Source organism: Leptidea sinapis, chromosome 39, assembly GCF_905404315.1.
Source record: "Leptidea sinapis chromosome 39, ilLepSina1.1, whole genome shotgun sequence".
Taxonomy (NCBI): domain Eukaryota; kingdom Metazoa; phylum Arthropoda; class Insecta; order Lepidoptera; family Pieridae; genus Leptidea; species Leptidea sinapis.
The window spans coordinates 3033909-3060997 of NC_066303.1; the positions used below are offsets into that span (position 1 = coordinate 3033909).

General features: G+C 35.9%; 1 protein-coding gene across 1 annotated transcript; it reads right to left on the reverse strand.

The window, feature by feature from the left end:
- Nucleotides 1-465: 465 nt before the first annotated feature.
- Nucleotides 466-27022, reverse strand: LOC126976157 (CCAAT/enhancer-binding protein zeta). The gene is made up of 20 exons (XM_050824378.1): nt 26732-27022; nt 26373-26484; nt 25136-25236; nt 24891-24978; nt 23708-23881; nt 22544-22653; nt 20650-20795; nt 19314-19449; nt 18247-18452; nt 16546-16816; nt 15112-15265; nt 12304-12497; nt 9901-10036; nt 8647-8826; nt 6228-6312; nt 4581-4696; nt 3301-3435; nt 2411-2479; nt 1296-1382; nt 466-776 (listed from the first exon to the last, which is right to left on the reverse strand). The coding sequence occupies exons 1-20, from the start codon at nt 26888-26890 to the stop codon at nt 481-483; spliced, it is 2955 nt and encodes a 984-aa protein (XP_050680335.1). The 5' UTR covers nt 26891-27022; the 3' UTR covers nt 466-480.
- Between the last annotated feature and the right edge of the window lie 67 nt (nt 27023-27089).

Below are 27089 nucleotides of genomic sequence, written 5' to 3' on the forward strand. Positions count from 1 at the left end.
ACATATGAGCGTACCCGTCACCTGGTATAATAATATGGTGATTACCGCCGCACATTTTCTTGCAACACCAGAGTAATCACAGGAGTGTTGCCAGCCTTAAAAGTGTATGTGAATTTCTAGAAGGTACCCATGTCGTATCGTACTGGAAACACCGCACGAGGATGCCCATTCCATAGCTTGGTTGTACATGGAAGAATATTCTCTGAAAACTTGTGGAGGAACGCAACACATCCAGATGGGGATGATATCCAAATTAGTGGAGTGTCATGCGAAGGTGGACATCAGCGGCAGGAATCAGATGAAACAGCTCTTCGGAATACTCCCCGTGATAAATGCGGAAGAAGACACACAATGAAGTGTCTGTACGCAACGCCAAGTGATCTAGCCGTTTAGTATCCACCCAAGCTTTTACATTGAATGACTTTGGGAAATATACCATAAAACTATAAAATAAATACAACAACATTACAATGACAATATTTATTTTCTTTTTTTGCCGCCAGCGCCATCTACATGGCCGCCTTTCCGTTTCCCTCCTTTTTTGCCCGTCTTGTCAAAGTGTCGCTTCTTCCCGCCCTTTTTTCCGCCATGAATACTCCTGTTGTATCCCTTGATCCAGCTGTCACGTTTCTCTTCCCAGGCCAATTGTTTCACGCTGGCGTTGTCAGTATTGGAGACAGCTTGGCTTGAACCCTGCTTCTTATTTGTAGCGGTCTCTTCTAATATTGTTGAGAATTCTTCAGCCGATGCGAACAAAGACCCGAGATCATCGCTTCCTGAAAAATAGAAAAAAAATAATAAAATCAATAATTTGTTAATGAGCTATTGTACCCTGTGCTTCCTTGGGGTTGTAGCAAGAGGTGACTTAGGGCATTTACTATTTAGGGAGGCTTTTTTGCACAGGATACCGGCAAGATTCTCACGACAACGGCGCCTATTTCTGCCGTGAAGCAATAATGTCTAAGCGTTATTGTGTTTCGGTCTGAAGGGCACCGTAGCTAGTGAAATTACTGGACAAATGAGACTTAACATCTTATGTCTCAAGGTGACGAGCGCAATTGTAGTGCCGCTCAAAATTTTTGGGTTTTTTTAAGAATTCTGAGCGGCACTGCTTATCAATTACCATCACCTACATATCCTACTTGACTCGTCCCTTATTTTCATAAACAAAGTGATCATAACGTTTTAAACGACGTTAAAAATGGGAAAGCCAACAATATTCGAATCATAGTAAAATATAACGTTGTAAGTGCAAATAGTATTTGTGTAGGTACTATAGTTAAAATGTACTTCACCTTTTAATTTCAGTTTATTGCTTCGCTTTGATTTCTTCCCAGGCACGTCTATGAAATCGTCTTCATCACTATTTTCGAGTTGCAACTCTGAAAAAATATGTAAAATTAGGACTACGTTTTATTTGGACAACTCTAGTTATTTATTGCTAGCTGACCTAAAAGACGTTGTTCTGTTCATAATAAAAAAAACTTGCGGATGGAATTTCAATTTCTTAGCTGACCTCTACTCAGCGAAATGAATATTTCTACCAAATTTCAAGTCTCTTCGCCTTACGGTTTCAGACACATGGTGATAAGTCAATACATAAATGGAAATCTCTTATATATAATATATAGATGATATATTGAAGAATAGGGCTATTCGCTCTATTTATAACTTAGGTCCTAAAGAATAATGGAGAGCAAAATTTTAAGAAATTAACATCTTGACTGTTGCTTCTCAATACATTCTTGATAATGTAATGTATGTTCATAGGCACATAAATGAATTTGCTAAAAACTTTCATAAGCATTGTGTTAACATCAGGAACAGACAAACTTATAACGCCTACTACTCGGCTAAGTCGAGTTAGTGAGTTTTGTGGGGCAATGTATATGCTTTTACAATAAGATCCCAGAAAATGTTCCAAACAAAAGTATTACGATGTCCAAAAGAAATGTTAAAAAACTTTGAGTGGTTACAATAACTTATATAATAAGAAAGTTATTTCTTTCTTAATGATACCACAGATTGGGATTGGAGCGACCGCCCTCAGGCTATTAGATAATATGTTTTTAGTTTAGTTTCGTCACAGACTCATCAAATTCGCTTTCCTTTTCTATTTTGCTGTATCTCGGTTAGATATGTTCCTCTCCCCATATCAAAGCCTCTCTACGAACTGATGACGCGTCATTATGTTTAACAAGTGTTGTTGGAATATGTTATGCTATTGTCAATCCCTATTGTAAATAAATATATTTCTATTCTAATTCAGCTTCTATTTTTATTCAATATTATATTGTAACCGTAATTACGTCATGAATGTAAAACAATAAGAATTGTTGCATTTTAACCTCTCTGATGATCTTTCTTAATATTAATTTTCACATGTATGTTTTAATTGCAAGAACTTTACCGTCTTCGTCATCCGATAACTGCGGCTCTTCATCATCACCGGACATGTTCAAATCACCATCACTATCACCTGTTAACAATATTTTTTTTAAATTAACTACATGATATTATATATTCGTCGTGTACAGACATTGTTTTAATTAATTAACATCTTGACTGTTGCTTCCCAATATATTCTTGATAATGTAATGTATGTTCATAGGCACATAAGTGAATTTGCTAGAAACTGTCATAACCATAATGTTAACACCAGGAACAGACATAAACTTATGATGCCTACTACTATATATTATATATTTGACATAATATTATATTAATAATAATGTAAGAACTGAAATTAAATTTAACATAACTGAACTGTATTAGACTATATTAATTTTATAATTTTTAATTTCTATAATTTAATTATTTTATTCAGATTCCTTGCTTCACGACCAAAGGAGTTTTCAGAGAAACTTTTAAAGGTCTTAAACTCAGGCAGACAATTAAACAGATTCACATTATTTTTTTGTAATTTAAAACCAAAAACCTTAATCCTACATCGTAAGGCTTATTTATAAATCGATAAAACAAAAAAAAAAGAGAAAAATCATTTATTCCAGGTCTAGGTCAAAATGACACTCATGAATGTAAAAAATTTTACCACCACTTCGAACGAGTTGAGCTATTACAATGAGAGGAAGTGGCAAGAAACTCAATTTTCATATAACTTTATCACTCCTTCTTAGTAGTGGAGTATCAAAAAAACCTTTCTAAAAGATTCAACTACGTTATAATTATGGACTGTTCAAATTTAATTTTAAAATCTTCAGTAGTTTTGTCTCTAGGTAATGTTATGTCTAGGTAATCAATGTTTCATTCTGACTCGCTCATATAAATCAATAAATGAACCTTCATCATCAACATCATGATCACCATCATCCAACTCGTCGTCTTCATTATCACTCGCATCGTCAGCTTTCTTCTTGGGCTTGCTTTGTTTCGTTGCCTCCACATCAGCAAGGAAGTCCAACTCTTCATCAGACTCTACAACATGAAACATAATATTAATAACATCACTTTTATGATTATAATCCATAATATTTTAAGCACGCGTGTTTTTACACGTGAAGTGCTAAGTGCTCAAATCAAATCAAAATCACTTTATTCATGTAGGTCACGGAAAAGACACGTATGAATGTCAAAAAAAATATTTTTTCTTATTGAATCTACCGCTACTTCGTAACCGGTTGAGCTAATGAGAAGAAGTAGCAAGAAACTCATTGCCACTCTTTTAAATCAAGATTTACATTTTCATCGTTTTACAAATCATCTCAATTACAATATAATATATAAAGTGATGCAACAAACATACTCAAAAGTCAAATAGTCAATGCCTTACACGATTAGGTCAAAAAAGTAAATGATGTAAATTAATACAAAACAAAAGTTATTGAGTACAGTAGCTGTAACATCCACACACACTGAAAATAAATAAAGGTATTCTGTGAGCATTTTATTAGCAATTATAAAAAAAAATAACTTTAATTTTAAGAATCTGAAGCAGAGTTTCTGTTAACAGGATCATCCTGCCACCACAATTAGCACCAGTTCACAAGCATGACACATGAGCGATGAGTGATCACCGCAGCTCACATTCTTTTGTAACACCATAGGAGCTTCAGTGGCAGCAATCTGGTCCTCGGAACACTCCCCGTTGTAAATGCGGTAGAAGACACAGTCCATGAGTCGAATCTTGTCTAATGTTTGTCTAACGGATAGATTATATTCATATGATAGATTAAAATTATATGACGACAAATAGATGACAGCTGACAAAAAATGAGTTCCGTTCCTTAAATTGTTCCTGTACACTTCAGTTTATGTTGTGCTTAGCGACGTTTTAGTTAAACACAAGCTAAACACTGTTTTATAATAGAAAAAGATAAACTATTTAACAAAACACGCGTCTAAGCCATGTTTAAATTATTTTTTGTAATAGCACCGCAAAAGTTAACAAACGAAAGTCGAAGTTTTTAGAAGAACAAAATAATATAATAAAGAAGAACATTTTTATCGGTTCGATTAGATCGAGATCGCATCCGATTTAGCAGTTAATCAAACTACTGAGAGTCATCTAAGAGTCGCAAAGGTTAACCGATGGAAGCCGTTGAAACCTTTACAAGACTCACCTTGAGCCTTGGTGCCGGTGATTTTATCCAAGTAAGAGTTGAAGTCTTCACTCGTGACGGAATCGTTGTCGCTGTCTTCGTCAGATTCGGCGTTCTGTCGTCTCTTCTGCAGGAAGCTGTACAAACAAATCGTAAAGCATATCTTTAAGTATTATAATATATTTTTACATTATAGGATCCTTGTTTTTTCAATATTCTTATATAAAAAAGCTGACCTTGCACGCATTGAAGCATTTGAAATCTGGTGCAGGAAGAAAATGGTTCGTATACCTTGGACTGCGCAAGGCTCAAATGTTTTTGTCCTGCATGAAGTAGGGGTCATCGCGAGACTATCGACCATCCACGACTTCACATTGCCGTGATACACGTTAATAGTTTGTGGAGGTTACGACCCTCAGCAATGAGGAAAACGACACAAAGAGGAGGACAATATAGGAGGGTTAGCTAGTTCTAAAATCCAAATAAAAACGCCGCGACAGCAAACATGTTGCGGTTAACTCACAGTAAACATTTCTTTAATTAAAAATTTCGTAACTTTATCATTCAAACAATTCGGTACCACCGTATTTATTACCAAGCACATTACCTTGCGGAACCCCGAATATTATAGTAATCTAATCACTCCTATGAGTCGTGCTATCTAGCTTTACTCTCCGAGTTCTGCTTGATAAATAATCAGTTAGAAGATCGTGAAAATTGTCACGGATAACACAAATTTACGTAGAAGAATGGGACAGCAATGATGTCAAATGCTTTCTTTAGATCTAGAATATTTGTTATATCTGTTATCAGTGCAACTATGCATCTTCTGTGCCTTGACTTAAGCCGTACTGGCAATCGGATATCTACTTGTATTCATTCAACAGTCTGGAATTTATTAGTTTTTCAATTATTTTAGATATAACATTGCAACTTATTACTTAGAAATACAAAATATAGGTATATGACGTGAAAAATTCGATTTTAGAATGTCGAAACGCTGACAATTAACATAGCAACAATAATCTGGAATGGGCGGTCGACCACAAAACAAGTAATTTTAGCGAGCAAATAGTGAATTATAACATCCAAGTTTTCCGTTCCGTTCATTACAACACGTCTTATTATTTCCATAAGACGATTTGTACAAAACTAGATTTCAAAATATTTGATTTATATTTTGACATGAAAATAATTTATATGGCGCTCAAGTAGTTCTTAAAGTTCTTCATAGAAATGATTTTCACGCACGTGCTATCTCTTTTGAATGTAACACATATGTTGTTTTGTAAGTACTCAATTTGTACTGGAATCATGTAAATGCATAATACATCAACCAAAAAACCTTACTAACGAGCTCGATTTTATCAAGTGGTAGGAATAACAAGTCTATGTTTTTTACTGGTGTTAACATTATGATTATCACAGTTATTTAAAAAGTCTCTAATGTGCCCATGTACATACATTACATTATCAATAATATATTGAGAAACAAAGTGAATCCGTTAATTTATTAAAAAATTTCTTTTAATTATTAATATATTTATTACGAATTGGAAAATATTATTCTTTCAATCATTTCAATTAGTTCCTTTGATTAATACAAATATTTATTTTAAAATAAATATATTATATTAAATTATCAATATACCTATAGTTAAAACTCACTCGTATAAGAACTTCTCATCGACAGGAATCTTCTTTACATCTTCATTAAGATAGGTCGAGGAGTTCACCGGTATACTTCGGATTCCTGGAAAAAAAATACAAATGAATGAAATTTCAAATTCTCTACAAGGTTTAAGGCATATGATTACTGAAGATTATTTGAATGATAAAGATAGTTGGAATTAATGTTCTAAATTTTATTAATGAATATTGTTATACTCATTTGAATACTATTGTAACTTTTGTACTTCATCCTGACTTGCACTAAATAACTTATAAAGTTTTACAGTGAATAAAGATTTTTTGACTTTGACTTTGAAGAATTGTTCGGTCATGACATTCTTAAAAACATGAAGTACATGAATTTTTTTAAAGTGCAATAAACTGCTAATATAATCAAATATTCTAAAAGCGACGTGTTTTCAAATGCAAGTTTTTAACCAATCCTTTCCACTTATTTGTATATGGTTCACATAATATGAACATCCTAGCACCAAGCGCGACATAACGCGAAACCTTTAATGTGTCAACCGACAAGGTTGGCTGTTTCTTTTTAATATGTGCTTTCAGTTAAGTTTTTAATTGCTCTTTTTATTTATATTACGAAGATCTTTTAATAGATATTTTTTTTATGGAAAAGGAGTACAAACGAGCGTGCAGGTCACCTGGTGTTAAGTGATCACCGCCACCCACATTCTCTTGCAACACCAGAGGAATCACAGGAGCGTTGCCGGCCTTTAAGGAAGCTAAGAGCTAATAAATAAACCTTACGTAAGGGAATCTTGACTTAGGATTAACTGTCTAATTAATAAACGCAATGTAAAGTTACTCAAAGTTTCAAATTACTTCTCCCTGTCATGTAATTCTGTAGTGAAAAAGGTAAGATAAAGACAAAAAGGTTTAAATTTTGAATAACTTTACTTGGCGTTTATTAATAACACAAAGCTGTGTGATATCATTCGAGCATAATCCTTAAAGGCATCGAGGCAAAGATTATCAATAATTATTAGTGAGTCACGAAATCGAAGTGAACATTCAGTGCGATATAACAAGAAATATAACTGCAAGTGCGTTATTAGCGATACTGTACTAGTGTCCAACGTGTTATTAGTGCTTAGAAAGATGTATATTACTGACTGCTGCAATGTGAAATTATACTGCCGATTTCCAATACAAATCATAATCTACTATACTAGCTGACAGCACAGACGTTGTTCTGTAGATAATAAAGAAACTGTTTTATAGGAATTTGCCAATTATATTTCAAAACATCAAGAATTATTTCGTAAAAAATGCTACCTGTTGTTATTATGAGATTGTTTCACAGCGGAATTGTCAACCCGTGCGTCACTAAATTCTCTCATAGAAAATATGTCCATACAAAACAAATATTGAAAATAAATATAATTATGGGTCCCAAATCGAAATAAAAACTATCCTATCTCTCAAGTTGAACCAAACTGCACTCCATGAAGTAATCCCTATTAAAATCCGTTCATTAGTTTAGGAGTCCATCGCGGACAAACAACGTATCACGTAATTTATATATATTAAGATTGAAAATCATGTCGAATAAAAACAAAGCCGAAATACGGAACATGCCACAAATTACACCATAACTAGCTACAACTACTACATCTATACATTTACCCCAGTCTATAGTTTACTCCTAAGACTATATTGTTATACATGTGATGACATTCAAAGCTGGAAGTAAAGACCTATGACCAAGCGCAGTAAGATTTTTGTATTTATATAATTTAAGCTGGAAGACGCCCACTGCTGGAGAAATTGCACGACACGCCACAAGTTAGGAAATCATCCCCACCATCTGGATGTGTGACGGTCCTCCACAGTGCGGTATTCAAGGAGCTTTCTTCCACGTACTACAAAGCTGTGGAATGAGCTTCCTTGGGCGGTGTTTCCGGGACGATACGACATGGGTACCTTCAAAAAAAGGCTGGCAACGCTCTTGTGATTCCTCTGGTGTTGCAAGAGAATGTGGGCGGCGGTGATCACTTAACAGCAGGTGACCCGTACGCTCGTTTGTCCTCCTATTCCATAAAAAAAGTGCTCTCGCAAAGATCTCCACCATGATCGGTCCTGCGCTGCCCTCATCCAACTTATTCCGGCCATCTTGACCAGATCATCGGTCCATCTTGTGGAGGCCTACCAACACTGCGTCTTCCGGTATGTGGTCGCTATTTGAGGACTTTACTGCCCCATAGGCCATCCGTCAAATTCCACCCACCCATTCAAAAGAGACTGCCTCAGACCTGAGAAGAATGGGCGCAAGAAACTCAGCTCTGTTTGGTTCTCCTACGGATCTCATTTCTGGTTCGATCTCGTAAGGAAACTCCTCTTACATATAAAACATTGGAGGATTTGTGACAGATGCACTATTGAGATTGTAAGGTACCTTTAGCAGTGTAGTTTCGCCTGACAGCGAACCGAGGGTGTGAGCCCCTCACCTTCTTGGCCTGCCCCTCCACATCATGCGGCTCCCGGCGACTCTTAGGGTTCTTGAAGACGAACCGATCCAGGAACCTGATTGCGGAAAAGTCCTTGAGTGGGTCGCCGCTGTACTGAATTATTTGCTCTGGAAATATTGAGAAAATAGTAAAGAAGTTATATAATTTTTTATTTAGACTCTAAAGTTATTTAGGTGACAAGCTAGCAACCTGCTATTCACACCAAATGAAACGTTCTGTGGTGCTGGGGAAAAACTTTTGCCCTATGCGTCACCGGGGCAGTATGAATAAAAGTGTACAATAACTCACAATTTATTAGTATCCATTATATATATATTATATTTATTAGATTAAAAAGGATGGCAGTGAATTTCACTTCTTATTGAAGCTCAAATTAAAATCAGTGTTATTTTGACCTGATTGGGTAAATTATTTTTATATCTTCATCTCTTTCTATAGTACGTATAGATATTTATATATAGTAGACTAGCTGCCACCCGAGACGTCGTACGCGTGGACGCTTTAAATCAGCAAAATGACATACCTATGTCTGCATATAGCATGATAATAAGTATATGTTGTCCTGACCTCTTCTTAAAATTCCAAAATATGAATTCAGTAGTTCGCCCGCCGCCGCACCGCACTATAGTATCGCGCACTCGGTTGTTTATCATCATCGTCACAACTAGTCAAATATTCGTCAAAATGATCTACTGTTAAAGACTAAGATATATGCTGTCGTGTACGTGTAATTCCAACGGTTCTTTTCGTCACACGCCAGAATAGCTCGCAGATAGCAGATTTTTTTCCTACTTACTTGACACTTATCGTTATATTTTGGATAATTCACACAATATCTTTACAAATTAAAGCTATGTATTATTCTGATGTGTAAGCCATATTATTTCAACAAGATTCATTCAGTAGTTTTTGCGTAAAAGAATAAAATACATACATTCTTACAAATTTCACGTTTACAATATTAGTAGGGTAGTATATATCTATCGTATAGTACGCATGGAGTGTGACGTACATGAACTGTAACGCGGAAAGACCTAAAAACATACAAAACAAGTTCCTAACAAACGTGCTTGATGTCACATTCATCGTCTGAGACATGTGGTATATATAAGACGAGTATGTTTATAAGTTAAGAGTCAGATTGCACTCCTTAGAGAAAAGTTTAGGTACATTTAACTCACCGTTTATTAGTTTGTCGGCGAACAGTTTGACAGAGGGGTGGAAGTGCGCGGCCAGTGTTAACAGCTCTACGTATGCACTGAACGCCGCACCCGCGTATTGCGGGTTGCGTGCCATCGGGTTGTACTCACTAATTACCTAAAATTATAAAATACATTTATTTTTTATATACTCAGGCATAAAAGGCATTTATTTTCTCAAAATTGATTCCTTTAGAGTTGTTTTTCATGTCATTTCTTATATACTAGATACTAGCGCTTCGGAAACAAATGGCGCTCTGAGAGAGAAGAAGCGGCGTAAGAAACTCCCAGCGATATAAAATCCCTCAAATATCATAGGCCCTCCATGATGCCTACAAGGACCGCACATTATGACCACCATAAAAATAGACTGAAGATACAAATGGAAAGCGAATCTATTGATATTGTAACCGATTTTTATTGACAAATCGTAAACAGTCAGCCACGCCAAAGCTCCTTAGAATTTTGAATATTAATTCACTATCTAAAACATTGAAAAAAAAAATCAAAATTGGTCACACATTATCGGGCTGTCGGGTAGTGTATACCTTAGTATAATATGGTTTACGTAATATTTTTTTAATATAAATATTTAAATCAGTGACAAGTTAAACAGTAAATTTAAAATTTTAACATTTTGTCACATACGATAGTGTCGTATATTACCGGTAAACTAGTACAGCTACTCGAGTAAATGAACAGACAGACAGTGCTCGGTTTTTTATGGAATAGGAGGATAAAGGAGCGTACTTGTTCCCTCATGAAAACTAATAAGAATTGAAACAAACACCAGACAAATCACATGATATTCATTTCACAGTTAGGTTGTAACGTGGATGAAAGTTCCGTGAACCTTTTCAAGGAATAATTAATTTATGTAGGCAATCCAAACAGATTTCAATAATTTCTAACCTAAAGTCTTAATTAAATAACATTTAAATTTTATTGCGATCCTATCGCGCACAGCTTGAATAAGATTTAAAAATCAAATCAACTACAAATTCCTATTCTACTTAATTATTTCACTTAGTTTATTAAATATAAACGAAAGTCTGGAATCGAAAACATCTATATCTAATTTGGCTATTTCATTATATAATATTATAATAATAATAATAATATTGACACACTTTTTACACAAATTATCTTGCCCCAAGTTAAGCGTATATAGCCTGTGTTGTGTTACAAGACAATGATATATTTAATACAATATACTTACTTAAACATACATAAATTCATATAAACATACATAAATACATTTAAACATCCATGACTCGGAAACAAACATCCATATTCATCATATAAATGCTTGAACCTACCGGGATTCGAACCCGGGACCTCTAGCTTAGTAGGTAGAATCGCTGACCACGCGGCTATACAGGTCGTCGAATGTGTCGCTCATATATATATTGGGTTATAATACAAGGTGTTATTTGAACAAAATGTCTAGAGTAAAGGGTTTTGATCTTCGGCCCATTTGTCTAATATTTATTTTTATCTCAGAAAGCAAAGCAAGAGTCTTAGTTTGAATGTAGTACTTTGTGGAGGGTCAACATATCTTGACGAATATGGAATGGAGTGATATGAAATTTGGCAAGACGGTCAGCATAGGAGGTAATTTGCCTGGATATACCACAAAGGTAAGAGAGTATTCTCAGGCATTTCTTCTGAACATAGTCGATATTACATCATAGCAATGGGACCAAATTATTGCGTAGTACTCCAGCACCGTCCTCACCAAAACTGTTATACAACAAAATGACGCTTTGCGGTTTTTTTTTGAACAATTTCGTGGTTCTTGCTATGAAGCCCAGATTCTTGTAAGCCTTGTTTATTATACTATTGTAATGATCTCGAAAGCTGGTCGTCAAACAGTACACCGAGATCCCTGATAACAGTTATATGGATTTAGATAATATATATGTCTAGATAGAGCCTCTTGCTTCTAGACAAGCGATGAAAACATGCCAGCTTTAATGCTTTAGTGTGCGTGGCAAGCTACGTCTTATACTCGCCATTTGTATGTCACTTTGTATTAGGGTGCATTACTTAAAATAAAGGATAACTGTAAATGTTAATGTTGTTCATTTTGAATAGATATAAAAGATCTCTTAATAGGTCATTGAAAATGTATACATCTAGATAGAGCCTATTGCTGTTAGGCAACACACAACAACGGGCTAGGTTTATTACTTTGGTATGCATGACAGCTACGTCTTATATTCGCGATACGTCAGTTAGTGTGCGTGCGTTGCTCAAAATAGAGGTTAACAGTTCGCCGCTATTTTTATCGACGTTTTCACACCTATCACAATCTACCTAGACGCATAGATGATATAAGGTTGTAGAGAAAGTCACACATGCTATGGTGTAGTAAAAGCTCACCCTATCCATATTAATTGTCTTCTTGAGCCTTATCTCCGTCTCCAGTTTCTTATCTTCAGGAACCTCATGATCGGCACCTTCAGCCTTCACCTTCGCATGATACCATCCGTTCACCGCTGAAGTGTGCCGCTTCTTCGGTTTTATGTTACCTTCGGAGTCTATCTTCAGGTCCACGTAAGATTCCTCTTCGTCATCTGTCAACAAAATAAATTAAATAAAAAATATTTAATTTCGTAGGTAATGTGTCATTTTTTATACATAACTAGTGGACCCGACAGACGTTGTCCTGTACACACGTCTTAAATTTGAAAAATCAGTCCAGCCGTTAGGAGGAGTTCACTAACATGTGTATGTTAGTGAACTATGTTAGTGCAGGAGAATTATATGGACGGATTCTCAATAGAATCTAAATCAATCTCAAATTCACTGGAACACACAAAAAAATCATAAAAATCGGTCCAGCCGTTTAGGAGGTAGTTCAATTGTGAATCTAAACCATCCTCGAATCCACCTGAAGAAACACAGAAAGTTTCATCAGAATCGGTCCAGCCGTCTAGGAGGAGTTCAGTGACATACACACGCACACAAGAAATATATATATAAAGATATATAGCTCACTCGGAAGGCAGAAGAACGAGCAAAAAACTCAAAGGTCGCACTTTCAAAACAGATTCTTACAAAATTTTTACTAAACTATAATAACATTTATTAAGAATAATTTAAAGAAATCAATATTATGATTGTTCATTGTCAGTACATAAATGAAAATTTAATATACATTCACAAAAATCGTCACCTTTTTGCTCTTAATAGTGATTTTCATTATTATAACACTAGAAATAAGGGATTGCTTGTAACTAATTCTAGTAGGCTTCATAAGATACATAATAGCTTTAAGGCTAAAGGTATTATACACTTCTATAATTAAGTCCCAGCCACTGTTCAGGCATTATCTATAAATAAATTTAAATGTTTTATAAAAAAAATGGCTCCGTCGTAAATCCTATTACTCCACTGCTGAATATCTAAATGATCGGACAGCCGGGGACAGATTGTGATTATTTTATAGCGATAGAAATGACTTTACAATATTGTATATTTTTATTGAAAAGAGCGCAAAAAAAAATGCTGAGAGAGTTTCTTGCGCCGCTTCTTCTCTCTCATAGCGCCATTTGTTTCTAGTGTAGTAGTATATAGTAGTTATTAGAAATTACATCAAAAAGAATTCTTAAGGAATCAATTTTGAGAAAATAAATGCCTTTTATGCCTTTATTAACCTGAGACACATGTAACAGCCCAGCAGCTCAGTCACAAGGATTATTTAGATCCAGATATTCTATAGTACCCTTATTTATTCAACTTTTACTCTCTGGACGAATTTGTGACTTTATGAAGTCGACTTAAGACTGGCAATAAAATTCATAGTCTTTGAATTGCACACCTATTGATCATGTAGTCACAAACTTATTTTGAGCAAACGTCCCTACTTTCTGCCTTCTTTGTGTCTATTCGTCTATGTATAAGAATAATAATAATATTGACACACTTTTTACACAAATTATCTTGCCCCAAGTTAAGCATATAATATAGCCTGTGTTATGGGTTACAAGACTATGATATATTTAATACAATATACTTACTTAAACATACATAAATACATTTAAACATACATGACTCAAAAACAAACATCCATATTCATCATATAAATGCTTGCACCTACCGGGACCTCTAGCTTAGTAGGTAGGATCGCTAACCACTCGGCTATACAGGTCGTCTATACTATGTATGTATTTTGGTTCATAAGCGGGCGCTCTAGATATCCCTGTGCTGCCCCGGGGCATAAAAATAGGAAAGTCCCAGGCCAAAGCGTGTTGTAAAAGGCGACTAGGAGCATTTACCAGTGGGAGGCTCCTAAGAATGGGTATCATCCATAGTCTAGTCGTCATCCTGTGGTGCTGGAGAAAAACTTTAGCCCTGTGCTTCACCGGAGCATAAAAAGGAAGCCACAATTATTAGTACCACCACGACGCCTTTTTCTGCCGTAAAGCAGTAATGTGTAAGCATTATTATTGTGTTTCGGTCCGAAACGGCGCCGTAGCTAGTGAAATTACTAATTGAGACTTAACATCTTATGTCTCAAGATGACGAGCGCAATTGTTGTGTCGGTCATAATCTTTGTGTTTTTTCAAGAATCCAGAGCGGCACTGCATTGTAATAGGCAGGGCGTATCAATTACCATCAGCTGCGTCTAGTTAACTTCCTGGTCGTCTCGCCCCTCATTGTAAAAAAAATCACATAGGCACATAAGTGAATTTGTTAGAAACTGTCATCACCATAATGTTAACACCCAGAACAGACATAAACTTATAATGCCTACTACTCGGCTAAGTCGGGTTAGTCAGTCTTTTGTGGGGTGATGTAATAAAATATGCTTTTACAACAAGATCCCAGAAAATTTACAAAACAAATGTGTTACGAAATTCAAAACAAATTGTTAAAAAACGTTTGTGACATAACATATATGACTTTCTTGCTGACATAGTCTAGTCTGATGATATGATAATGACATAGACTGTGACAGCTGTGAACACGTCGATAAAAATAGCGGCGAACTGTTGACCTCTATTTTGAGCAACGCACGCTCACTTACTGACGTATCGCGAGTATAAGACGTAGCTGTCATGCATACCAAAGTAATAAACCTAGCCTGTTGTCGTGTGTTTCTTAACAGCAAGAGGCTCTATCTAGATGTATACATTTTCAAAGAATATCCGTTTAGGTAATAATATTTCAAAATGAAAATATTACCTATTAAGAGATCTTTTTTATCTCCCTTCAGCAAGTCTATTTTCTTCTCCTTCTCCTCTGGGACATCCTCTGTGGTCGCTTCTGTTGCGGCTTCCTTATTACTCGTATCGTCCTCATCTTGACTAACATCCACCGGCTTTTCTTCTTTTGTTTCCTGAAAATGTTACCAATTTGTAAGTAATGTAAGTATGTAAGAAGTGCCTAACAACTTATTTTTTAATTTTATTTATTCTCATTATGATACATCAACAGTTTTTTTTTTATTGAATAGGAGGACAAACGAGCGTACGGGTCACCTGGTGTTAAGTGATCACCGCCGCCCACATTCTCTTGCAACACCAGAGGTATCACAAGAGCGTTGCCGGCCTTTAAGGAAGGTGTACGCGCTTTTTTTGAAGGTACCCATGTCGTATTGTCCCGGAAACACCGCACAAGGAAGCTCATTCCATAGCTTTTTAGTACGAGGGAGAAAGCTCCTTGAAAACCGCACTGTGGAGGACCGCCACACATCCAGATGGTGGGGATGAAATCCTAACTTGTGGCGTGTCGTGCGAAGGTGGAATGCGGCGGCAGGAATCAGGTTAAACAGCTCTTCGGAACACTCCCCGTCATAAATGCGGTAGAAGACACACAATGATGCGACGTCTCTACGCAACGCCAAGTGATCCAGCCGTTCACAGAGCACTGAGTCCCCGACAATTCGAGCTGCTCTGCGCTGCACGCGGTCAAATGGATCGAGCAGATACTGGGGTGCGCCAGACCAGAGATGACAGCAATACTCCATGTGTGGCCGGACCTGCGCTTTGTAGAGCGCTAGAATGCGCTAGTTTCATTGCATACTATCTTAGAAATAAGATTACTGTTGTGAGTACTAACTAATAACAGATGTACATAACATTAATTAAAAGTTACTGATGTTAAAATTAACTATCTTCTATTACTTCTTTTATTATTAAGTTATTATTTAATATAATCTCAACACATTGGCGTATGATATTCAACTAGCCTCACAATAACTGAATGATTCTGAAGCAAAATGTCTATTAGTTAAGTTATCGTTCCACTGTGTTTCGACCGCGCTTTGAATACAACGCCACGCAATCACAAAAAAAATGATGGAGTATCATATTTCAGGTAAGTGCCCCATTAATTTAACAAAATTCTGCAACTTTACGCTTTTAATCATTTCAGTTGCTAAAGGAAACCATCGCGACAATCAATGAGCGTTTACAATAGACTTTGAACATTACTGCCACGAAATGTCTGATAATTTGAATGAATGTTTGAATGCTGTTTGTATATCTGTTAATGTTAATAGTTAATACGTATACACAACCCCACTCGGACATTTTTGACGACCTTAATAGGCGATATATAGTTGTATAAAGTACGTCAATGATTACTAATATTATTAATAATAGTGTAAGAGCTCACCTCTTTGACGTCGCGTTTCGTCCAAAACAGCTTAACCGCTTCCTTCTTACTCCCGTCCTTGAGCACTTGCGACACAAGGAACAGAATCCCGCAAGCGTGCGCCGGACTCACGTAGCAACAGAGCTGCAGCAGCCGCTTCACGAAGGCCGTCACGCGCTCGATGTTGCTATCCTGCTTCAACGACTTGTACACGAGCGAGAACAGGAGAGCCGACTGCGATGTGTTGAATATCTCAGCGTTGGACAGTTTGCGGTACAGGGAGTTGTAGTATCTGGAAGCGTTTATGACGTTGTGACATACAGTCAGCGAAACGTATTGCTTACGTACAAAGTACACATGTCAAAAGTGACAGCCGCATTGTGCATGAAACTCTAAACTGTATATGAAGTGCTGGTACATGTTGTTAGAGTGACACATGATTTCAACCGCTATGAAAGACATTACTATCACCGCTACCAAATATAAGTTCTCCTGGTGTCGATGTAGTAAAACGTCGTGCGCATGACATCAGAATATATTAAGGTACACTGGCGTCATACATAAGACAATCTCTTCATCAACTATGATCACCTGGTACCAAAACACTGTATAATGCTTCCTATTTTCTCCCACGTTAAAACTTATGAATTTATGTGTCATTTGATCGACTTTCAAATCACAACGATGCTAAAGAAGTTTTGACTTCAATAGTGTGTTACGAAATATATAGCATTTTCTATCGATCTACATTGAATTATGGGGGCTTATTAAAACGCTTGTGTCATGGTAGCCGCTTATAATGTCTCATAAAACACGTAATAGAACAACAAAAGTCCAAACGACTTGGTAGTTATTAGCCGTGACGTAATTCACTCCAATTGCGGTTTCAATTAACATGGCCAATTATCGTATTTCATTGTTTTAATTTATTGAATAGCTTTTTCTTTTTTGCTTTTTTATACAGTTCCCAAACAGTATTTAAGAGAATGTTCATGTCGCCCTGGTACATGCATATACTATCTTATTAATAAACGCAGTGAAAAGTTACTCCCAAGTTTAAAATTACTTCTGTCATGTAATTCTATAGTGACAAGGGTAAGATAAAGACCAAAAGTTTTAAATTTATAAAATGATGTGGTGTCGTGGGACACCAGGTAGGAACGAAGTTCCTTCGGCTAATGTAGAATCGACACAAATTGCAAAAAAAATCGTTCTAATATTGCTATAATCGTTATCATATATTAATATTATAATATTGATAATATATACACTACTCGCTTGTGTATGCGACTGTCGCGCCTGCGCACGTCTCATTTAACGGTTTTATTCCACGCACTTTCTTCCACGGATTTTTTCTTACGGTTTTACTATCACATTTTTTTCAGTTCGGTCGCGCAGCAAAATCCCTATCCCCTCCAAGCCTGCCGTAAGGAACTTCGTTCCAATAACTTTACTTGGCTTTTATTAATAACACAGTATACTTATACCAACTTATCTGTGAAGTGGCAAAAATAGGAACTACAGCCGCCATGTTGAAATGTCATTCGACTATCAGTGCCTAATACTTTCGAGTGTTACGTGTGTTCTATTGCGTTACTTCTGAATTTTAAGCGTTAAATATGCCAAGGCTTTTGTTCACATTGGAATTAATTAGCAATACTGAAACGACGATGGCGACACCCATAAGTTCACAGATAAGTTGGTGACACTGTAACAGTTTACCTGTCTGCCGACTCGCTTGAGGCGTCACTCAGCAGGTGCAGCAGAGCCAAGGCATGCGTGGCCACTGCCGGGGGAGCGAGATGCACGAGCCGGTGCATCGCTTGCACGTGTAGTGCGCTCTCGCTCACACGCTCGCGGTTTGCGAACGGGTAGGCGCGCTTCACGCCAGTCAGTATCGCGGACATCACCCTCGAGTCTATGTCGCCCTGGTAATTGTAAAAAGCAATTTCAATGCTTGATCGCCATACACAGTTTTGTCTAATTAGCCGGGGTCCTTTATTTAATATCCCTTATTGTTCCTTGTTATACTCTTATTTTAATATATTATATAAAATGCTAATGTGCGTATGTCCACGGTTTTCTCTATCATCCGCAACTTCGACCAAAGTCCCTTGGTGTGCATAAAGGAGTTTGGTCGGGCTGGGTGGAAGTGGGTTGTGGGTGACAAAATGTGAAATTATATACATCTGTTCTTCTCTAACTAATGTAAACTTAAATCTCGGAAATTATCTAGAAAGTTCTTAGGTTTTCTGGAATAATCTAGAAAGTCTTTGAAATTTATCTGGGATTGATGGGATAGGATTAAAATCGAACGAAAATTTTCTAGGACGTTCTAAAATTTTCTAATATGATCTAAAAAAATTCAAAAATAAAAAAAAGGAAAATAGTAAAAATATCAATATGAATAAAAAAATTATGAATAAAATTTAATTTATTTCCTTTTAAAATTATACAACCAGCGAAGCATGCGGGAACGTCTAGTTTGAGTATATCTTAAAAGATCATGGTTAAAGAATTTAGCTTTAATTCATAAAATACTGATGTTTCACAACCGATACACATATTATGAACTGCATAAATAAATATATGAATATTCATAACTCTACTTTCGCTAATATTTATCAAAGAAAACATTTGCCTATTTTGCCACCTACCATATAATTTTCATCATATTTAAGGCAATTTTGAAAATTATGAATATTAAGGACTTTTATCGATGTGAGTGTGGCACTAAGCGAAAGGACGAAAAATAACTAAAACTAAACGAAAAAATAACTAACTCTCACCTTTTTAATGCTGGCTTTGAAAAACGAAAAATATATTCGTATCAAATCCTCAGCGATTTTGGAGTCATCCTTGCCCAAGTAGAACTGATTCAGAAAACATATGCCGTAGTATTGCGCCCGGGGGGATATATTCGACCTGAAAATATATTTATTTACTGATTTGTAACAAGTAATGTCTGTAATTATGTGAAGATGTAGTTATCTGCTAGTATATGAACTTATGAACGTGAGAATATGTAAATTAATTACGATGACATTACATTTGCAGTGCGTGTCAGGAGCCCTATTACCAAAATCGAAATACGAAGTTTCGGTTGACAGATCGTACATTTTTCTATTACGAAAGTGTTTCGGATCCGAAGTTCGATACGAAGTTCGCGATTAGCCATTTTGTCTTTCGTTTACCTTATTCTCAAATTCAGTTTTTCTTATTGTTCCGAAACGAAATCCGTCCGCACTTTCGGACGAAACTTCGGCTTTCGATTTTGGTAATAGACCTCCAGGAGCCCTATTACTAAATTCCAAATACGAAGTTTCGGTTAATGGATCGTACATTTACATCCGAAGTTCGATACGAAGTTTATTATTAGACATTTTCTCTTTCGATTACGTTATTCCCAAATTTACTTGACATTTTCTTTTGTATTGTTTAACATTATTACGATCGTAACTACTACTTCACATTTTATGGTTATGTCTATGTTTCCGAAATGAAATCCGTCCGCACTATTCAGATCCGATGTACTTTGGTAATAGGATTTGATTCGAAGTTCGTCGTTCTTTCGTTTCGGACCGAAACTTCGGCTTCAGATTTTGGTAATAGACCTCTAGTTGCGTAATGCGCGCGTATGTCGCCCGGGGTATACATGGGCCCTAAATCAACCTTCACGGTAAACAATAGCACATGGATCAACACGCCGGTGAAAGAGATTGAAAAAGAACTCGAGGGAAGAAAGGGACTCGAGCCACAACCTAAGAGTTTAACAAGACAACCAAGATTTACGAACCATACGTCACTCGGACGGTTGACTCAGTGGAAGAGCGGACGTTGGGAATAGGTTGACTTAACAACCAGTGGGAGGTTCCATTACACAGGATGTCGGCTAGATTATGGGTACCAAAACGGCGCCTTTTTCTGCCGTGAATCAGTAATGTGTAAGCGTTATTGTGTTTCGTACCGCAATTTAGTGCCATTCAGAATTTTTGGGTTTTTCAAGAATCCTGATCCGCACTGCTACGTTACAGGCAGAGCGTATGAATTACCATCAGCTGAACGTCCTGCTCGTCTCGTCCCTTACTGTCATAGAAAAACCTGTAACCCCGTTTATTGCCTCACCTAAACAGCATCTTTTCAATTTCAATGAGCACCACACGTTTCATGTTGGGATGGTTGTAAAGCAGCTGACACAGATGATATATCACTTTGGAGGCCACAGCTTGAGAAGGGTCGCCCAGTTTGTTGATTATGTTCGTTAGTAGCATCTGAAATTAATAGTTATATTAAGTAAATTAGTCACAACAGAACTGTCAAACTGTGTGACAAAAATTTATCTCATACTTAAATATTCGCGCTCAAGAATTGTCTAAAGCAAAACTCTGCCTACGCGACTATTAGGCAGTTTTCGTTCTGTTGTGTTTTGACCGCGCTTTGATTTAACGCCAGGCAATGACAAAGAGTATAAGTGAAAAACTGACCAAATAACAATATAACCAAACTTGAAAAGGTAAAAGTATCGTATTTCCGGTAAGTGCCCCTTTAAATGAACAAAATTATGTAATTTGACGTTTTTAATAATTTTGCAAAATAATTACATTTCAGAAGCTAAAAATCATCACCGACGAATATGACATTTCAAACCATAACTGACTTTGAAATACACTTTGAACATTACTGCACCGACATAAGGTGTTAATTTGAATGAATGTTTTAATTTTATCTGTATATCTGTTAATGTTAAAAGTTAATAAGTATACACAACGCTACTCGGACATATTTGACGACCTTTTAATAGGCGATTGTGAGTCTAGTTGTTTACGTTTGTGTGGTAAAGGTTACTATAACATTAATCACTTTCTTATTGGTGCCACAGATTGGGATTGGAATAATGTAATAAACGTGTGGGGCATTTTTCACGTGTGTACAAACCACGCTCCCAGGAACTCTCGGGAAACAGAGCTTAACTCGGGTACCTTACACTACTTACGCCTCCCACATGACTTAAAATTAGTATTTGAAATTAATAATTCAACTTCACACCTACTCCGCGACCGACTGTAATGCGATATACAAACGAAAAAAAAATTGAGACGATGCAATATAACTTTCCCTTTATTAATTATAATTAGTCTAGGGAGCGATTGTTTTTAAAATGATAAAACTTAAGGCCGGAACGCATTAGCGCGGCGCTGCGCAGCGCTGCAATGCGCTGCACTAAGCGTCAAAATATTATTTCAACCATTTTGTATGGAACATGTCGCACCAGAGCGGTGCTGTACTGCGCGTCGCGGCAGAGTTGCCTCCGAGAGAATAATTTAATTTATTTTTAGACGCTCAGTGCGACACAGCAAGCGGCGCGTCGCTTCAGTATGCATACTGTTAATTGCTAAGTTTATGGAATTTTGTCTTATAATTTAATTAATTTTAATAACTAAATAAAAATATTTTAGTTAGTAAATTTATTACTTTAATGTAATTAATTAATAATTTTATTTTATTCATATATTAGATGCATACCCGTACAAACTAATTTAATTTTTATATAACAGCGATTATAAAATACTCTACTGATTAAAAAAGAGTGACCATTGTGTTTCTTGTGTGTTCTTCAAAAGTGCTCTTTTTTTCCGGATATTATTATAGATTCAGCAATTTAAAAGATATATTTATAGTGAAAATTTATAAGCGCTTAGTTTAATTAGCCTAATTGAATAAAGTTTTTTGATTTTGAATTTTGACATCTATATTTTTTTTTCTCTTTCATAATTGATTCTTCTCCTGCACACATTAAAGAAATAATGACCAAATCCTCGTCACCATCGCTCATCTTGTAATGTTGCTCGCATGCGGACTGCTATAGAAATGACGCGAACTGCCGTATACTGCAGTTGTGGTGCGATAGGTACCGTCTAGCGACGACGTGAGGCGACGCGCAGCGCAACGCCGCTGTAATGCGTTCCGACCTTTAAGTTTTATCATAAAAGGTAAACAAAATTTTTTAATTATCTGTTACCTTCTCTCTCTCTGGGTGATGCATCAGCAGATATGACATAGCACTGACAGCCTTCTCCCTGTTGCTCTCAACTGAGTCGTGTGCAAACTTGTTTAATGCTTCTATATATGCTGCAATTTTAACAATTACAAAAAAGAAAATTAATCGAATTAGGCATTATTTTGCGGAATCCATAATTATTCAAATCTTGTGAACCATCTTGAGTGTAAATTCTGCTAAGATTCGTCTTCAATCAATTCGACACGTGTTTCGCCTCTTTGCGAGTCATCCTCAGGAGATGTTGACTCTCCAAATTCTGGCACTAAACTGAATTGAATGAGCCGGTAACAGCCGACCAATCATAGCGCGTCAAATCATAGGACGAGGGTATAAAATAGCTGGTTAAATTTAAAAGCTCTTATTCAACATCAAAAAATCTACCATCCATTCAAAACTATACAGCCTCAGACCCGAGAAGAACGGTGAAGAATAAAACTTAGAGACAATCATCACCAACACCAACCCTTTTATGTAAACAGTTTGTATGAGTACACTCAATTAGAAACCAGCAGAAGAAAGTTAAAAAATAACTTAAAAACTATCTATATTTAATTTAACAACACCTTAATTAATTTATTATTGATACCAGCTTATCAATATACTTATATTGAATACTTACACTAGTATAATATCAATATTCATATAAACAACAAAAAACTTGACAAACTATTCAAACAGTTATGCCAGTTAATTTTTTTTCTGTAACTGATCAATAATATATCTAAACATAAAACATGTGAAACACCATGTAACATCTTGAGTGAATAAAGTGCGCATTAAAAGAAGCCCGAATTTGGGAGAAAAATATTCCAAACGGAAATGATCATATTCCTCTTCCCAAATGATATTAACAACTTCATGGGATGGTTTGGTCTGGAGAAGATGTTGTAGCACCATCAAACATAAAAATATGATACCTAGACCCAACAGACTGTTTTGATCTGGACTATGGTCACCTCTCTAACATTAAATGTTCAATATGATATTATATGTCATGTTTGATGTCAGTGCTGACCACCAACCGGTCAATCGCAAAATGAAGCCTTAGCATCCAATTGAGAAGATATTTAAAGATTTCTAAAGTATGAATAACCTTATGTTAGTATATTTGTATAATATACTCACTTCCATACAATTCCTTCATCTGATCCTCAAAAAACCACAGTTTGAGAAGGTTCCTCCTGGCTTGTTTGTTTCCCGATGTCATCTCCTCGACATGACCCAGCGGATGCTGTTCAAAATTACGCAGCTTCATATCTGGTATAAGTATCTCTGATATTAACAGCTCAGAGAGGGCATCTGAAATGTAATAAAGTTGTAAATAACTTTGCAAAACGTAGGTCTAGTGATATTTTTAATTAGAAATTGCGCCAAACAATGAGCCTTAGGAGGAAGCTCATTGTCGCTCAGAGGGCAAAGGAAAGGCTATGCTCGGAGTCTCCTGTCAAGATGGAATCAGAAAAGAGATCCGTAGGAGAACCAAACTTACCGAAATAGTCCGAATGATTGCGAAACTGAAGGGGTAGCACATAGCTCAACTGACAGATGGCTGTTGGGGCAGTAAAGTCCTTGAATGGCGACTACGTACGTTACACGTTGTGTTGATAGGCCCCCCATAAGATGGACCGACGATTTGGTCAAGATCGCCGGAATACATTGGGATGAGGGCAGTGGGAGACCTATTGTCATTAAGTTCTTTTGGCAGGCCTTTGTCTAGCAGTAGATGTCTTCCGGCTCAAATGATGCTGATATGTAGAAGAAAAAAGAGAATTATATGTTATCCTAGTTCGGATGTCTATACTAAAATCCCATAAGGGCACAAGGCACTTGAAATATTTTAAAACAAAATAATGTGAATGAAAGTTTAGTGTGTATGAAGCCATGGGACCCAAAAAATACCAACAGACTATCCCTTAGCATGTGCAGGTAAGCTAATAAGCAAACTCTAGTTTACTTTAGATGTTACAGACAGCACTCTTTGCAGACCCTTGAACGTCCAGAGGTGACTGAATTTGGTGCACAATACCTTAGAAAACTAATCACACTAACAAAGTATGTCATTGGTAATTTCATGAGTCTGCTCGGCTTTTTGGTAGAACTGTGTTGTCAGGGGTAAAGCTGCAAACCCATCACCCAAATGTGTACACCATAAGACATGGAGTTACAAGAAACAGCCCACCAATACCTACCTCTACGGTATGGCACAGGTAAATCATAAAGTTGGTCTAGAAATCAGTGCAGTCTTTTTATCTTTTACTTTTTTCTAATACTTAAACGATTTTAAAAACAATTATAAGTGACAACTTACCTATAATAACAATACCATCTTTTTTCTTTGCTGGCTTCACACCACCAACTAAATTTCTTAGAGCTGTTAAATTGTACAGAGGGTTATCCTAGAAGAAATATTATATTGATCAATACATACATTTTGCATATAGAATAACAGTGTTATAGAGCAGGTGATGTTTTGAAGATAGGGTCTAAAGATAAGGCCTCAGCCTCATATTCAATGATGGTTTCAAAACCAATTCAAAAAAAAATTACACATACCTGTATTAATATTGTAGCAGCTGCAACTCTATCACCAATTGTACCTTTGTTTAGTAAAGTTTTGGCCCATTGGTGGTCTGATGAAGTATTCTTATTTGATTCTGAAATAAAATTTATGTGTAATTAAAAATTATTTCACGTTTTTCTTATTATTTTGAGTAATTTAGCTTCTTTGACATTTACATCTTTACATGCAACATTGTTCTACTTGAATCAGGCTATGGTCTAGTGTGTTTGTCATGGTTTATCATCACCTCCCTTTTTTTACTGTGCTAGCACCCCAGAACAAATTATGAGTCTTCTTTGCACAGGATGCCATCTATGTACCACAGTACGACTTTTTTCTGCTATGAAGAAATTTTATTTTTATAAAATAAATGCCTTAGATAATCTAGATGGAGCTTCTGACTCAATGACAAGCTACATCTTACACTCATGATTTTATGTCACTTTGTGTTAGTGTGTGTTCTACATATACACAAACATTGTATTTAATGGTTTTTTTTTTATGGACTAGGAGGACAAACAAGCGTACGGGTCACCTGTTGTTAAGTGATCACCGCCACCCACAATCTCTTGCAACACCAGAGGAATCACAGGAGCGTTGCCGGCCTTTAAGGAAGGTGTACAAGTGTATAGTGTTTCTAAAGTATTGATTAATAGAATTTGAATCAATGATAATATTGTTAAATTAGTATATGAGTTATTGTAAATATGTTACTCCTATTTACATATACAGTGTGGCCCCACAAAAGTGATATCAATCAAAATCATAAAAAAAAAATTCAAAACTAAAATACGTAATTCACCTAAATAAAACAATAAGCAGCCGCACACTAGCGTAAGCACTGACACCTACTCAATGCCGTCCTATCCAACTATGTAAAGGTGAATAGAATTTTGATTTCTAAATATGCTATTTGTTTGTTTGAAAATTTCATTTATTTATTTTAAATTTTAGAATTTTTTTTTACGATTAACATTAGAAATCTTTACCCATGTGTTCATTTAAAGTCACCATTATATCTCCATGCTGTATATATATATATTCTGAAATTATTATTACATCCATTGCTTTTAATGTTTTAAGTTTTATTTAATATTAACATTTACAGTATTTTATTCATCTAGAATGCTACAAATTTTGCACTATCAACTTATATAAACATAAAAAAGAATATTATATTAAGTTAAGGATCATTCAAATTAGTACTACTACTAGACACAAATATCTTACTGGTCTCATAGGCTGCCGTGTCCCCATGCAAAGCACTGTTAGCTTCTTTCCTCATCTCTTCACTGATAACTGCTGTAACAGTTTTTGTTACAGTTGCAGGCTCTTCTGGAAGCTGCAATTATAAAATCTCTAGTAAGCCCATTATTATAATATATTGTTATTTAATGTGACTAACCATTCTTTTTGAATCTACTAGGCACAATTAACATAAGTTGTCAACAAGTGCCGAATCGGTACTCAGCTAGTCGTAAATATATTTTTTCTAATAAGCTCTTGTTCTGTTGTTTGTTGGTGAAACTAATTTTTCGGAAAAGAAAAAGATACGAATAACAAAAATAAAAACGTTGGTTAAGGTTTACCTGCTGATACCACTTTTTTCTTTCTCCATATTCTAGGGTTTCAGCAAAATTCTTTGCAATACCATAACCCTTCTTTTCGTCTGCATTTTTATCGACTTTGCCATAATTTGTATATGCTTCATCGACCAATATATTTTCCTCAAATCTGAGGTGCTTCATAATTTATATTACGGTCTATGAGTCTACCAATAAAGAAGTTTTAGTTATAACTCATAAAGTTATAACAAATAAATTAAAATCAAAACAGCATTCTTAACACGTGAAATTAACAATTGACATATGACAAACACTAAACAGTAATCAAGCAGTACCTACCTAAGCACTTGTGAATGTGAAATGTGAGCTGTGACTTGACAGT